A 16,370-nucleotide genomic window follows, 5' to 3' on the forward strand; every position below is an offset into this window, starting at 1 on the left:
GACGAAAGTTGGTGGCATGGTTGTGCGTGTATTTTTTTAAAAGATTACGATTCTGTCATTAATATAATAAGCAAAGCCAATTGCTTGAATTTCGTAGCATGATGCTGAAATTTCGTTGAAACTTTCGATTCTACTGATTATAAAATTTTATATCAAAACAGAGTATATCAAAGTGTAATCGCCTGAGTTGTTTTGTTTATATGTACTTATTATTTTATTCTTAAACTATAAATGGTATCTGGTAGTCTCTAAGTAAAATTCTGTATTTGTAACGTAGAGATTAATTTATGGAACATAACAAAAGTTCTCTATTATTACAAATTATTTAAATTTACATTAAATTGAATTATTTTGTTTTTATATATTTACTAAAAAAAAGTCTTTCGGGACCGAATCCAAAACCATTTTTAATCAGGCTATTCTGTAAGAACAACTGCAAAAATTACTGCAATCAAATCGGTCGTGAAATATCAGAAAGTGATAGACATTGGCCATAATGATTTTAAAATTTCAAGACACGCATCAAAATAGTATATCACCATAAGTAGGTTGTCAATATTACACGGACGAGTAATGAAGTGAGTTCTTACAGAATAGCACTGCAAATACCGATTATTAATCCTAACTAACATTATAAATGCGAAAGTGAATTTGTTAATTTGTCTGTTACGATTTCACGTCGTATCTACACAACCGATCATCATGAATTATTGCATACATGTTTTCAAAAACAGAAAAGGACAAAAACATATAAATATAACACCGCGAACGAAGCCGAAGAAGGAGAGTACTTGTCAATATTTCTTGTATGTTTATTTGTTTTATGAGCAACTCACCGGCGTCAAAAGAATGGGCTGTTTAAATAATAAAAAGTAACATTTCATTATATGGTACTCCCTGGGATTTGTAAAAAGAACGATAAGCGAACCACTCCTGGGAACTGACGACGTTTTTTCACTTGTGCCAATAATAACACACTATCGAATTCAGGAATACAAATTATAAAGAGTGGTTACCGGCCACCCTGCTGATAACTGCTGGTGATACCTGTACGAAGTAATATGTGGAAACCTAATACGATAAAATGAAAAATAAAACAAAAGTGTCAATGATATTTATTCTTTAGCGATTCCACGACCATTAATAATCAAGATATAGGTAAAAAAACTGTGAGTTATATTTGTTTTATTTTCGTTTAATCATTAACGGCCTTACTCGTGAACGTTGCTCAGTGGGTGATAAATTAAACAATATCGTTTCTTCTTTCGATTGTCAAATTAATAATGACAAAAACAATCGTTGAATAATCGTTAGGTTTATAAGTAAAATGATGAATTTTCGAAAAGTCGATATTTTGTCGATTCATAATCTATAGCGCATATTTAAGCTAAAACTGATGCGGTATATTCGACTGCATAATTACCATCCGGTATCATAGTAATAATGTCTACCGTAACCGTAACAGCCTGTGAATGTCCCACTGCTGGGCTAAAGGCCTCCTCTCCTCTTTTTGAGGAGAAGGTTTGGAGCTTATTCCAACACGCTGCTCCAATGCGGGTTGGTAGAATTCACATGTGGCAGAACTTCAGTGAAATTAGACACATGCACGTTTCCTCACGATGTTTTCCTTCACCGTAAAGCACGAGATGAATTATAATCACAAATTAAGCACATGAAAATTCAGTTGTGCTTGCCCGGGTTTGAACCCACGATCATCGGTTAAGATTCACGCGTTCTTACCACTGGACCATCTCGGCTTAATTAATAATGTCTGTGGTAGAAGTATTACGGTATGTTGTATTTAAATTATTAAAATTTGATAACTTCATTTTTCCAATTTTTTTCGTTTCATATAGTGTCGTACGTATCACAGCTGTATGTTTATGAAATCCTAACGAAATAAACTATAATTCGATTTTGAATCTTTGAATATAAACGCAGATTCGCGTCACCGACATTTATTGTGATATAATTTGTGATTTGCGATTTCATAATATTTTTAACTTGATAGTGAATTATTTATATCTTTTCTAAAGAGCTTTTAACGTACGTTAATGGAAATGTGATACGCATACAAGTTCCCATTAATGAACTTAAATTAACGCTTCTATTGTTTTAGACAATGCTTGTTAGTGTATTGTATAGAGTTGCTGTTGCTATTATTTTCGCTTGAAAGTTTATTCAAGGTTTCAAGGTCGGTTTTAACTTTAACTTTAACTTCATAAACTTAGTACAGCTGTTATCGAGTTCCACTACATCCTTAATAATTCCGGCTTAAGATGTCAATAATATTATAATATTTATGAGTCAATTTTTTAGGAAAAATAACTTTACGCAAAATCTATACTGTTGTTCTCCGCTATTCTCCGCTTTACTTTCGGAACATGTGGAAGAATATTATCCCTCACGGGCAGGCTTTCATACAAAGTTATCCTAAGCCATTCTGCCCGAGTGGACCAGACGACGGGAAACGTTAAGGGCGTAAACTTCAGTTCTCAGCTTCTTCGATTTTCGATGACGATGTTTGTTTTCTATTTCAGCGGAGAGGATGGTCACTTTTGACTCTAGGTTTTTTTTTCAAACAATAAATAAATAAAAAACCTCTGATAAATGAGAGATTGCTTTCAGAAAATCTTTACTTCTCAGTCTCATAATGACTCCATTGGGAATTCCTCGAGAATTATATATAAAAGCAACGAGGTTTCAAAGCGGACTTGTAATTTTCTGTTAGCTCCTAAGATCTCTTAAGCTTCTCAAGTGATACGACGGGATAGTGAGTGGATCTGACGACGTTGTGTGACAAATCAATGAAATAGAAACCATGAGTGTAACTTCAGAGGATCGTCTGTTGTAATACAGGAACTATAATTATGTACTTACATTTAAAGCAATAATTATAAGCAGCAAGCTCACCTGAAACAGAGGAAAATAAATTGTACTCTTAACATAGATTATTAAAAAACGTATGTACGTATTATATACTATCTTAAGAAAAACATTTTTTTTAAACATCGAGGCAGGACGTACTCTAAAGTAAAAGTGTAAAGTACGTTTTTATTTTATCAGTTATTAACATTAAGAATATTAGTATGTAAAAAAACCTATTTATATATAAAATACAACGAAACTTGACCAATTTTCATAAATCAGTCTTTAGCGTCGAAGGGGAAGCCAGCAATGTTATCTAGCGAAACACATTCGGCTCAAGGGGCTGTGGCGCCAAGATTTAGGTTGAATTTCGATTTGACAAATCGAGAGAAATAGCACAGTGAACGACACACACGACGATATATTATATAACTTATGTATTAAAATTGATGTTTGTTTAATTACAATAATAAAATAGATAATTGTAGACAACAATATGCAAACTTTTGAGATTAATTAACTTCGACACTACTTGGCCGATGACAATAAAAGTGGGCAAATATAATAATAGTTTTTTAATATCCACTTATATGCAACTCGTTATTAAACGGCGGTGTAGCACATAAGCTATTATATAATAAAATTTTTATGACAATTGATATACATTTGAGCACAGAGAACATTTCAGTGAATATCTTAATATATATTATATTAATATTTACATAGCATTTCAAGTTTTAGTATGAGTCTTCTGATATTTAAAGGTGAGGTAAATGGAGAGTTAAATACTATATATTCAGGTACCAACCTTGGCGTTTATGCAATTTATGTAACCCCTGGCGGGTTACATAAATTGCTATCACCAAATATCTATCGTTGTAGCATTTAATTTGACGGTAATTTATTAGAAAATATTTTTCAAAGCTTTGTATAAAGTCACAAGTTGATCACGACATATTATGTATAATTCAAGTTGCATTAGCATAATATGAGATCCAACGATTTTGAATGTAATGTGATATAAATTGTCGTTTATCATCATTTGTTAGATATACATAAAGCCGAGATGGCCCAGTCGTTAGAACGCGTGAATCTTAACAGATGATCGTGAGCTCAAATCCGGGCAAGCACCACTGAATTTTATGTGCTTAATTTGTGTTTATAATTCATCTCGTGCTTGACGGTGAAGGAAAACATGGTGAGGAAACCTGCAAGTGTCAAATTTCAATGCACATGTGTATTCCACCAACCCGCATTGGAACAGCGTGGTGGAATAACCTTCTCCTCAAAAAGAAAAAAAGAATAGGAGGCCTTAGGCCAGCAGTGGGACATTTACAGGTTATTACTGTTACTGTTAGGTATACTCGATGTATTTTAAAAAGATTGGGTTTAGTCTTAGCCCAGCAATGGGGCATATACAGGTGATATTTTATAAGTATTTAAATATTCTTATATTTGTCGTGAATCAAAAACAGTTGTCGAATATTTGAGTGAGAATATTTTAGTTTTATATATATTTGATAAAATTAATCTTCAAATTTTAACATAAGTTTTTTTTAAGTATATCCTTTTAGCTATGTGCTAATATAATGTGTGACAGGTGTGTGTTTAAGATAATAGAGTTTGTTCGTTTAAAGCCGGCAATTAGTGTAGTGTTAATGGGGCTAAAATCTCATTGACGGAAAACTTTCGTCGAGAAGTTAGCACTCAGCGGGCACGTGAAATTTGCGACAGGGGAAGCCGCAGGACCAAAGCTCAGGTCAAGCCAGTAACTAGCAAGATTTCGCCGTTGGTGTATATTTTTGCATTTTTATTTTTTTTTCTACTTTGTATTAGCAAACTGCTTAATCATTTTCCTGATTCAGGTTTTTACACTTCAATAAATACAATAAAATTAAATTATATGAATAATTTTCGTAGTTCGCCAGTTTGTAAAATTAAAGGGGCACATTTAAGAGGTCCGCATCTAACGTAAAATAGTTTAACTTTCCAATTAATAAATTTAAGCTTTATGTTTAAAGATCGTTAATAAATAAGGCATACTTAATAGAAGATTACATGGATAATAAAAAAGTTAGTTGATTTCTATGCATGAATAATAAAATACAACTAATGTAATAAATTTATTACATTACTTGAATATTATTATTGTTTTACAAAAATCCTTAATGTTAGATTTGTATTTTAAGAGAGATGTATGAAATATTTTCATTTTAAAAATCAGCTTATTTTACAGAGATTTAAAAATTTTGTTAACCTCATAATTTATTATAAATCAAACCCGATTAACTATTAGAAATACTTACTGGTAAAATTCAAACAAATTATTTAAAAATGGAATTATCTTTATTTTTCAATTCCGCACTATGACATAAATGTCAAAAATTTACAAAAGAAAATTCATGAAAGAGTAACATCGAAACAATACTAGAACGTTGTGCTTATTGTACTACGAATACTTTCTGATAAAGTGTAGTTGACTTACGACAACGGGTCACGTGATTCGGGGGTTGAATCGCCTCCCTCGCTTGTAAAAACTTGATCGAACATTCGCCTTACCCCACGCATTTGACCCAGAAATAGACGAATGCTGAGTTAAGTATATGACATTGCAACGTTGTATGAAGACCAAATTGAAAGTGTTGTGTGTGTAGGACATTATGCTGCGTTCTTTTATTTAATTACACATTAAGCCCTAATCGATCAATTTAAGGACGTTAATATTAAGGCTGTTAAACCGCTTTTAAAATTTTCTCGTTTTCTCTCGTTTTATAAAGCTCTCTTTGCTTAAACACAACAATATCCTTTATAACTTAATTGTGAAAATATGAAGCTAAATTAAGTAGAACGTTCAGTTTGTATTTGTTGTGAGCGCTCCGACACTTCACGAACCACCCTAGATCACCCTCCCCGACTTTTATAGTGCTACCAGACAGCGGTGAGTCCCGTGTATCTACAATTCCCTATTCCTAAATTTTATCTTTTACAGCCTTCGAGAATAGAAAAAAGTATCCCAAACACGATATTTAAAGTCATTACAAATGTAGCGAAAAATTGGGGCTGTCACAATATGTTAATTTTACACTTCTGATATTTGACTGGTATGTCCATTGTATCATAAAAACATCAGACGAAAAAAATTATAAACTCTTTATGTATTTTCGTTTTATATATCTTTATATAGTAAGCTTTCTGTTAATATTTTTTTTACGCTTATTTACATAAAACAAGTATGCACATACATTATTTAATTCATTGTTTCTCAATTAGGAGCAATTAAAACTTTGAGTAGATTTTGATATTTGTATTACAAAGATAATGTTGAGGTGTCAACCCTGGGTAGACAATATCATTTCATATAATACGACCTTGAGCATTCTCCTGACACCGGTTTTGTATTATAATTGAAACAGGTTTCATATTAATCATGACTCTACGTATGAACAATGATTGCTGGCCGCTGGCAGATATGTAATTGGGTTAATCAATGTCTAGAAACGTCCGTGGGGCAGCAGTGCATCCCGTCTTATTCCGGGACGTGCCAATCACTCGCTTCACTGCGATTTGGCACCGAAGTTTCCTGCAGTATACTCTTGGTATTCGAACGACTTTTTTATGTAATTTATCAGTTTTTTGCTACAATTTACTTAAATTCGACATCGATAAAAGCAATAATAATATTCTGTTATATATTTTATGGTATAAAAGACAAAGGTGTAGTGAGTAGATGCTCTACAACTAAGCAATATCGTCTGGGTACGTGGGTGGTTGCAATTTACTTATAAATTAGCCACAAGAAAGCGGATGCAATGATACCATTGCCATACTGAGGAAATGCTAATTAAATCAAGTATTCAATAGCTTTATCCCGCTCAGCGCGCGTGGGTCCGGTAACAATCTAAGTGTAAGCAGTTCAAACGAGTACGAGACAGCATTCAAAAGGAATCACTAAAACATTCTAATTTCGTCTTGTCCATGGGTTTTAAAATGAAACATCATAATTTAGCCGGGCAGTTCATCATTGACAACCTTAAAATATATGTCGGTAAAAATAACGACATGACAAAGAGCAGCTTCCACATAGCAACGATGCCAAAAGAACGACGAGCGCTGACCGACAAATGGACAGCGTCAAAGATCTGCGCTCGCCTTCACTGCCGCTTGTACGTGCGCCCGCTCCGGCTGGCCTCCTAAGTGCCATTGTCGTCACCGTTGACCGCTCACCGGTTCATCGACGACCATTATTATTAATAGCTGACTAGAAACCGAACGCTTGCGCTTCCCTTAACATCTTATTGTAATTTAAATATAAACCAAGGCAAACGGCCAAGTTCGGGTAAGTGGTTCCACGGAATTACGCTTTGGATTACAGTTAAATAGTTTTCATGTAACGTATAAACGATATCTACCATACCGATATGGTATACAAGGACAATATACAACGAAAAGTTTAAATAAATTCACATATACTTGTAAATGTAAATTGCATCGGTTGAAGTTTATGCCAGTAACGCCTGGCACCGTAAGAACTGTGTGACATGCTGAGAGAGTGTCACAAAAATGTGCGCGTTGGCAACGGACTGAGGCTCGCCATGAGGTCGACCGAAGCAGTGTCGCAACGCATTGCTACCTAGTGTTAAATAAGGGTAAACATCACTTTCTAAACGTTTAGGAAACTGTTCTCAAAGTATATGCTTAAACCATCAGAGTGTTACACGGTGAAACTAAATAGTTAACTCGTTTTTTAATCCATTTTACTCCAGATTAGCACCTAGAGTTTTCCTAGTTTTTATCAGAAATTTAATATTCTATTAGTAATATTTGACAGTGACCTAAAGTAAATGATAAAATTTACGCAATATCGACGACGGTGCACAGACAACTGAATCTGTAAATGTGCCCATTTAGCTGAACGCCAGTGGAAACACTTTTATAAAATGAACAACAAACAAAAAAACTCACACTCCTCTAGCAATACAAAACATTTTAAGCCAAATAGCCACCGAGGGTCCCAGCTCGATGCAAATGTTAGGGAGCGCGACGGCGCGGTGCCGCAGACGGGCATCGATCGCCCGACCGATCACGTTGTGTGACGTGAACTGAATCTTGTATACGTACTCACAAGAATTCGCCATAAAATTGTGGCATTAGAATAACTACATCGATATTCAAAGCCATCACCCTTGCAAGCATCCATAATTGTTTGAAAAAATAATGCATTGTATAAAGTGGCATTCAATTGAAAAAAGATTACGTGTGTTTAAGCGTGTAACATATTATGTTAAATGTCGATTTTCAGTAACACGGTTCTTGATAAATGAAATCCTTCATAATTATCTAAAGACTGTGAGTGTGGTATATTAAAGTATTTAACTTCACAGCAGTGAGAACTAGTTTTATAACTAACAAACGAAGCAAGATAAATCCGTAAGTATACGCGCCTACCACCAATACCATTAATCTTATTAGGTAAGTTCTTTGTGGAGTGTTACATTTACGTTTAAGTGACACACAGACCTAATCAGGGGCACTATTTTTATAATCTTAATTATTTAATCTATTTATCTTAAGAATTTTTAATTTCGTCTTTGTTTTCGATAAAGCGATATTTTCTTTTGAGCTTTGTCTTAATAAAATCATCGCGAATTTCATCTCTTAGTATTCCCTTATCGATACAAATTATTAAACTAATATTTATTTACTTTTCAAGTTTATTTAAAAAAAACACCTTATACACAGTCTACTAACTGTCTGTAGTTGTGCGTACTTTGTAATTAAATTGTAATTATCGACCTATTAATGACTAAGTTAACACTTAAAAAGCGACAGATACAATAATGAAACGAAACGTCACATATCAATTGAATAAATTCAAATTCATTCGACTGACCTCTCGGTATGTTAATTGGCTTAGCTTAAGCACAACAGCAGGTAACGATTTCCATAGTATGTATGAATAATCCTGTGTAAAGATAAGGGCATCAGAGTGTCCGGTGTGAGATCCGTTAACATTGACAGCCGTAAATTGAGTTAGCATCTTGGTACTTGGCAAGCGACATGTCGACTCGGTAGCATGTAGGTCATGAAATATACTTTACTTTTACACACGAAATTTATTGAAATAACGCTACGTTTCGTTGTTTGGAAAAATATGTTTTTCTTTTTCTTTATCAAATCAATTTAATTTTTTTTTGTATTTAGTTTAATGTATGCACGAATGAGGTATTGTTAGTAATTACGTCACTAAAAATAACAATAGCCAACGAATCCGACAATATTGAAGAAATACTTTAAGTTACCATAATTGTTTTTGTAATTTTATCAAACATTTAGGTATAATATTGGATATCGCAAAACCGTCTCTTTACAGTGTTATTTAGCACCATATTCGTATGAACGCTATATAGCAAAGTATAAAAATTGTATAGTACATAAGTTCTTAAATATACGTGCTAAAACGCTTCATACAAACTTACGTCTTGTTTTGACATACTCATATCTAAACATACAAAACAATGACATTATCGTACATTCGCCATGCATTCTAATTTCTTTGGATATTCTCTGATATTTATGAGCGCGTAAATCCCGTGGGGGTTTTCGCTATGCATTGCTAAAGCCCATCATTTATTACTTGATTGCTTTAAAACTTTTACTGTGATTGCAGTAACGTGAGTATTTAAAATACTTTATAATAATACCAACGGGAAAATAATATTATTTTTAACTTTCGATTCGAATAAACATTTTAAAGTAATTAAAAATGTCTAAAGGTACATTTTTATTTACGTAAAACATGGCAATACTAAATATATATAGACTATAAATCGCTAATTGCGAGTGGTGAAGCATGCATATTACACGATTCTTGGCCAATCACATAATACGTCACTCGGCTGATATCCCGATAAACATTCCACTGTACTCGATATATCGTTACCATGGCAACACTGAACCGAAAACTGGTAATACGAACAAAATAAATTCATTTACATCGCCACTTTACATTTCGTAATTGCAATTTATAAATATTCCTATGCAAGGTCTTTTTTTCAATACTTGCTAAAAAAATATCTACAGGGTTTATGTGAATATCAATATATTAAAACAAATACGGCAAACGTTACGCTAGTCCAGAAAAGATAGCGACACAATTGGCTCGGCTCAACAAAAATGCTAACAATAGACTTATCATTTAAAATATGTTAAGAAGTGTAAATTCAAGTTTCGTCTTTGGACTGCATTCACTGCCTCTTGAAAACGCGATTTCGCAATTATTTTACAATCAGAGAGTCGTCGAAAAAAAATCGGTTAAGTGTGAGTAAGACTCGCATTTAGCGAGTTTTGTACTTTCACGATAGGAAATAAGAAATGAATAATTATTGTAGTATTAGGAATACAACGACGAAAATGTTAACAAGATAACACTGTTGAAATACGTGCGTGAAAAAATGATCTTAATTTTGATACGAATATAAGCAAAAATTCTGAATAAGAAGGTAAGAGTTTATTTATTACATAAAAATATTTATAGTATTAAATTATTTAAGAAAAAATCTATAATTTATAATTCACAAAACATACGCGAAATAACAACACCATTATGTTGAATAAGGAGGTAGCTACAGCACTCACTCAATCAAAGGATCTTGTTCGTCGTTCACAAAAAGTGTTATATTTTATACGTATTGTCACTCAGCGAATATGTCATTCCCGACGTATCGATTAGAATATGAGGATTTTCATTTTCTATTTATTGTAAATTTCTATAAAAGACCAATTAACCACACTTTTTTAAACTAATTATTATAATTAATTAAGAATATAATTAAAGATACTAATTTCAGAGATAATTAGATTTTCTCGATTTTCGAATATTTCCTTTAATATATTTCACACTATGTATAGAAATAAAAAACTAAGTATCCGTGATTGGTTATCAAAACTCTGAATAAGTAAATAGGTGTTTTAGTTAGAGAAAGCAGGCTTTGACAAATAGACAGACAGCCACGAGGTGCATTTTTATATACGAAACCCTGAAACTGATGGACATATTTTAATTAGAAATTTTATTATTGTCTAATTTTTACGCATTTGTCTGAAAAGTAACTTTTTTTTACAATACAAGCAGTGATGTACACGTGTGTAGCATATTCGTTGTGGGAAGGCAATTTCGATTTTAGATTCTCTGACTTCTGAGCGCATTGATACGTGGACCGATGTCACTTTACGACTCTGGGATTTTCTTTATTAAAAGAGCTTACTATAAAAGGTAGTGTTTTAAAAGGATTATTTATATTGACATATTTTAAGCGCTACAGCATCTTACATCTCTTATTAAATATTAATGAATTATTATTTATTAATGTAGTCTACATATAATAATTTAGATTTTTTTGGAATCAAAACCAAAATGTATATTCAATACATTTACATTTACTGGCATTACTTTTTTTTTATATTACTCGTGAGGGAAAATGACTCTACTCCACCTGATGGTAAGTGATAGTAGACTCCCTAATAATACGTGTGTATTTTACGTTTCCCGAAACGATTTAAAATAGTCCCTCGCATTTTAATAGTAAACAGCATGTAAATATCCTGCAACTGCTGAGCTAAGATTCCAAATTAGAGAATTTCGTAAAAGATTTGGTGCTTATTCCAACACGTTGTGGGTGAATGGGTGGATATACTTGTGGCAAATTGTTATCTGATTGATACATGGAGGTTTCCTCGCGATGTTTTCCTGCACCACCGAGTGCGAGATGAACGATGAAGACAAATTAAGTAAATGATAATTCAGGTGCGTATCTCGATTTGATACGATTATCTAAATATATACAAAAATTAAAGTAGCTATTGTACAAAATCACCACATGGAATGGTGGCAAGATTGCTAAGTGAACCAGCCCTCCTGTCACCAAGAGAAGAAGACGAGGTGTATTATTTTTAATAAAAGTTTGTGCGTAGTGTAATTGTTTGAAACATTTGTTTTTAAGTTAACAATTACCCGCCCAGTCCGCTGGTAGTAAATTAAATGAAACAATCTACTTGACAATTAAAATAAATAAAACAGTGTTCTTTGTTTTATCCAACAACATAATCGAATTGTACGGAATTTCAGTAAAATACCAGCCATTCGATGTTATTTAATTACAAACACACCAACAAACAAACTTTTGCATTTAAAATATTAATTTAATACCAACTGTTAACTTTGGGTATATGTTGATTAAAAACTCTTTAATTTAGTTATATACGTGTATACGTATGTATATAGAGTATGTACACACATAAATAAGTAAAATTGATAATTTAGTTTTTTTCTTTCAATATTCTTAAAAAGTTATTTATATTTATAAATCGAATTAAAATTAATTGTAGTAAATACCTATTAGCTGTTACCGGAATCAGAAAACATTAAAAAGGTCGAATAAATTAATTTAAAAGAATAACTGAGTGTCTTCGACAGATTCATCTTTACATTTTAATTTTTCTTGTAAAATGAAAAACTAAAAGCTTTTGTGAATTTGAATCAAATTTTTATTTTGATTTTTTATAAATAACAGGTTTCATCAAAAACCAATTTATATATATCTAGTTAAAATAAAACATACCAGCTTCTGTCAGTAAAACAAAATCACAATGTCTATGAAATATTCGGTATTCCGAAACAAGGTTCAAAGTTCATTGTAATCTCGTTTCCAATATACGACATTACAGAGCAATAAATACAATTTTTTATCGAAGCTTTTATAAATTTTATAGATAGTCCGAAATGACATATTGACAGAAACTCTCTAGAGTAAAATTAAAAAATTAATGTTAAAAAAAGGTAACCTTATTTAAATTGGATTCGTTACCAAAAACTTATAATATAATATACATTTTATAAATATAAATTTAAATGTCTTTTTATACTAGGTAATATAATTATTAATTGGATATGATTTAAATAATTTATCAGTCATTGATTCTCATTAGGTACATTTAACGGCTAGCTTATGAGACCGGAGCTCATGGGTTCAAACCCCGTTTGACTGCTGGAAGTTAATGAGTTTTCTGTTAAGAAATTCTTAATGTAACTACGCACAGTGCCAGAGTGGACTTGTGCTTGTGCCTGCACTTAGTGTATACACAACAATTAAAATATCCCGCACTGTTAGTCTAGATTAGTTAGTCTTTTTTGAGAGAACCAAAGAGCTCGCCGAGCTTGGGGTGAACATTGTCGTCGAAAAGATCTGCGAGTTGGGCCTTCGGATCGCGTCCCATAAGACGGAGGCGCTATGGTTCCATAAACTGCCAAGGAGCAGGGAACCGCCTGACTCGCACGTCCACGTTGGTGACTCATACGTCCAGGTGGCCAGGTACATGAAATACCTGGGCCTCACACTGGATGGTCGCTGGGGCTTCGATAAGCACTTCGAGCGCCTAGACCCCCGGATCGAGAAGGTAGCGGGTGCCATGCACAGACTGCTGCCTAATCTCGGGGGACCGAGGGAGGAAGTTCGCCGTCTCTATGCCGGTGTCGTGCGATCGATGGCCCTCTACGGGGCACCCGTCTGGTCTCACAGACTATCGGGCGTCCGCCGCTGCAGGACTAAGATCCAAAGTTCGCAGCGGAGAGTGGCCATCCGCATAGTGCGGGGATATCGCATGATATCCTACGAGGCGGCAACCGTCCTAGCGCGCTTTCCGCCCTTGGATATTCTGGCGGATATGGATGCGAGTGTCTACCAACAGACCCACATCCACCGCCAGAACATTGAAAGCGCGCCCACTTCGAGTGCGCTCGAGGCGTTGAAGCGGCAGGAACACCGGAGGGCTCTTGCAACGTGGCGCGACCGTCAGTTGTTTTGGAGAATACCTGTGTAAGATCGAATGCGAATCGACGGCGATGTGTCACCAATGTGGCGCGGACCGAGACACCGCTCAGCATACGTTGGAGGTGTGCCCCGCGTGGATTGCGGAGAGGGAGATCCTGGTCCGTGAAGTCGGACAAGACCTGTCCCTGCGAGCAATCGTGTCGGCGATGCTTCGCAGGGAATCGGTGTGGAGGGCCGTAGCCTCCTTCTGTGAGACCTTCATGGTTCAGAAGGAGACGGCGGAGCGGGAACGGGAAAGGGCCGATCCTGCTCGGCGGAGACGACGACGGCGTCGTCTCGGCCCTCCCATAGCCCAGACGCCCGGGGCTTAAAAGATAGGGCGTAACCCTGGGACCGTGGCTGCGTAAGGTGGGGGCCTCACGTGTCCTATTTCAGACGGCCCTGTGGAGGACGGCAGCCGTGATGGCCTCGCGCTGCCATACGCACTAGCGAGGAGTGCGGGGGGGCGAAAATCGCCCCCTGATGAGAGCTCCGCCGAGCCACGAGTGGACCAAAGCACGGGAGAGGCCGCGGATGCGTTATATCAACACGATCCCGCAGTCTCTCCGATCCGTGCTGAGGACGGCCATCGCAGTGGTTTTAGTGGGTAAGAATCCCACATAACCCGGTTCCACCCCCATAGGACACGGGTACCTTTCTGACGGTTTCCATTGCGAGAAAAAAAAAGGCTTGTTAGTCTTTCTTGACAATTGAACTTCAGTAATCGGCTAGGACGATGACGGAAAAATCATTAGTTATTGAAATGATAATCTTATACTCAGTAACATAATTAGTTATCGCCCGCAGCTTCACACATGTCATTTGATCAAACGATTTGATTACATTTGTCAAAATCTCCTTGAGGTAAAAGTACGCCCCCTATTATACTTAATTAAATATTTTTAATATAATTTCTGTATTTTATTTCTGATATGTTCAAAATAGAATTAAGTGAGTTAATACAATTAATATAACATATAATGTTCAATTGATTGCAAAACTCGAGTCTATAATATTTGAACTGTATGATTTGTTATGCGTATATGTATCCTATCTAATAAATAATAAAGTTACATAACCGAGCAATATGATTCCGGGAGAATTTAATATCACCAACTACTACCATCCGTCGTAAAGGAATTTTTGTTAAGCGCATCTATCCATCAGACATCCGTATGGTGCCGGAAACTAACACGGCGGCAAAAGAATCCCTAAGGATCAGGCAGAAGGCATCAGGCAGACAGCCTCCCGTAAAAGGCCGACAAATCCTTTTCTCATGCAGTTTACGTTTTGAGTACAAACAAATAGGATAACGTAAGTTTTATCGGAAAATACGTATAGCTTAAAGCGAATATTTTGTATTGCTATCCTCCATTTTGAAGGATCAACCGAGTTTTACTGTTGAGCTATTGTATAAGAACATCACGAAACTTAAAAGTAATATGCGACATTGAATGTAATAATTTTAAAATTTAAAGGATATAGGTGGCAAAATGGCGTATCACGTCAGTCAGTTTTGAACATTTCAAGAATGAGATGTGAGTTCTTGCAGATTACTACTAAGAGATATGTTACCTTTATCTAAGACGGTATAGTGGTATAACGTAAAAAGAAACAGCTAATTTTGGAGAAAGTCAAAATCTTTATTCAATATAGAAGCGCCATAGCACTTACTTATTAATTGTCAAAAATCTATCACCGTTTCGGAAAGATTTACCTCAGACCTTAGAAAACTCGGGCAAAGAAATTTATCGAGCTTAGACTACCCCTTACTTCAGGGTTTAGAGACACGTACAAATATCTACGCATGGGCGACATATATCTACGCATGGGCGAGTTAACCGACACTTACCAGCGTAAGCTGAACCCTATTTAATATGATTGATCGTATAGATCTAAGTTCAACTTACATTGGACCTTTAAATCTCTGAAACTGTTCATTTTTTAACTTTGTTATGTTCCTATAAACTTTCAATCATCATCATTTTACAGACTATCATATATAGGTAGTTTAGGGTTCAGCCAATTCAACTGAACAGTTTATAGTAATTTTATCGAATAAATGTTCGTCGTGATTCTTTAAATTGAATAACTTTATTATTTATGAACCAATTGAAATAAAACCAAACACTAAATTTTAACTGAAGTTAGCCACAATATATTACTGAAAACCACACTTAAATCCGTTAAGTCGTTTTAAAGATCAGCGTGCACAAACGCGCAGACAAACAGACAAAAATTCTAACTATCATTGTTTTGGGTTCTATTGCGTTGATAAAGGCTCATAGTAATAGTTTTACTCATATGTCTTCAATGTACAGACAGCGATCAGTTACAGATTTGTGATATGTATAGAATATGTATAAAAGTGGATGTTGGTATATCAGTTTGAGATTAAGACTTTCGACTTTCAACTTCGAGACTCGTTTGACCGACCGTAAAATATGGTATAGAAATATATTGTAACTCCCCCCTAGATAGCGCTGCAGCACATTCACTTCTATATCATGAAAGCGGTCGTCATGACCGTCGGTTTGTATGAGTATTCACTGACAGGACTATCTGTAGTACACTTTTATGAGCACTTTTTAATCATCATTTTACAATATTATATTAAATTTAAAGCTACCGTATTTC

At 34.8% G+C, this 16,370-nt stretch overlaps 1 protein-coding gene across 6 annotated transcripts in view; it reads right to left on the reverse strand.

The window, feature by feature from the left end:
• LOC126780215 (hepatic leukemia factor) overlaps positions 1-16,370 on the reverse strand; it is a 199,484-nt gene that overhangs the window by 123,848 nt on the left and 59,266 nt on the right. For 3 of the 6 annotated variants that reach the window (XM_050504488.1, XM_050504491.1, XM_050504490.1), the window contains exon 2: positions 2,881-2,913. The exons of the other annotated variants lie outside the window; for them this stretch is intronic. In XM_050504488.1, coding sequence (XP_050360445.1) covers positions 2,881-2,913 — 33 coding nt within the window. The remainder of the gene's footprint in view (positions 1-2,880; positions 2,914-16,370) is intronic. 6 annotated transcript variants of the gene reach the window in all.

The sequence above is a fragment of the Nymphalis io genome, chromosome Z, assembly GCF_905147045.1.
Source record: "Nymphalis io chromosome Z, ilAglIoxx1.1, whole genome shotgun sequence".
Lineage (NCBI taxonomy): Eukaryota > Metazoa > Arthropoda > Insecta > Lepidoptera > Nymphalidae > Nymphalis > Nymphalis io.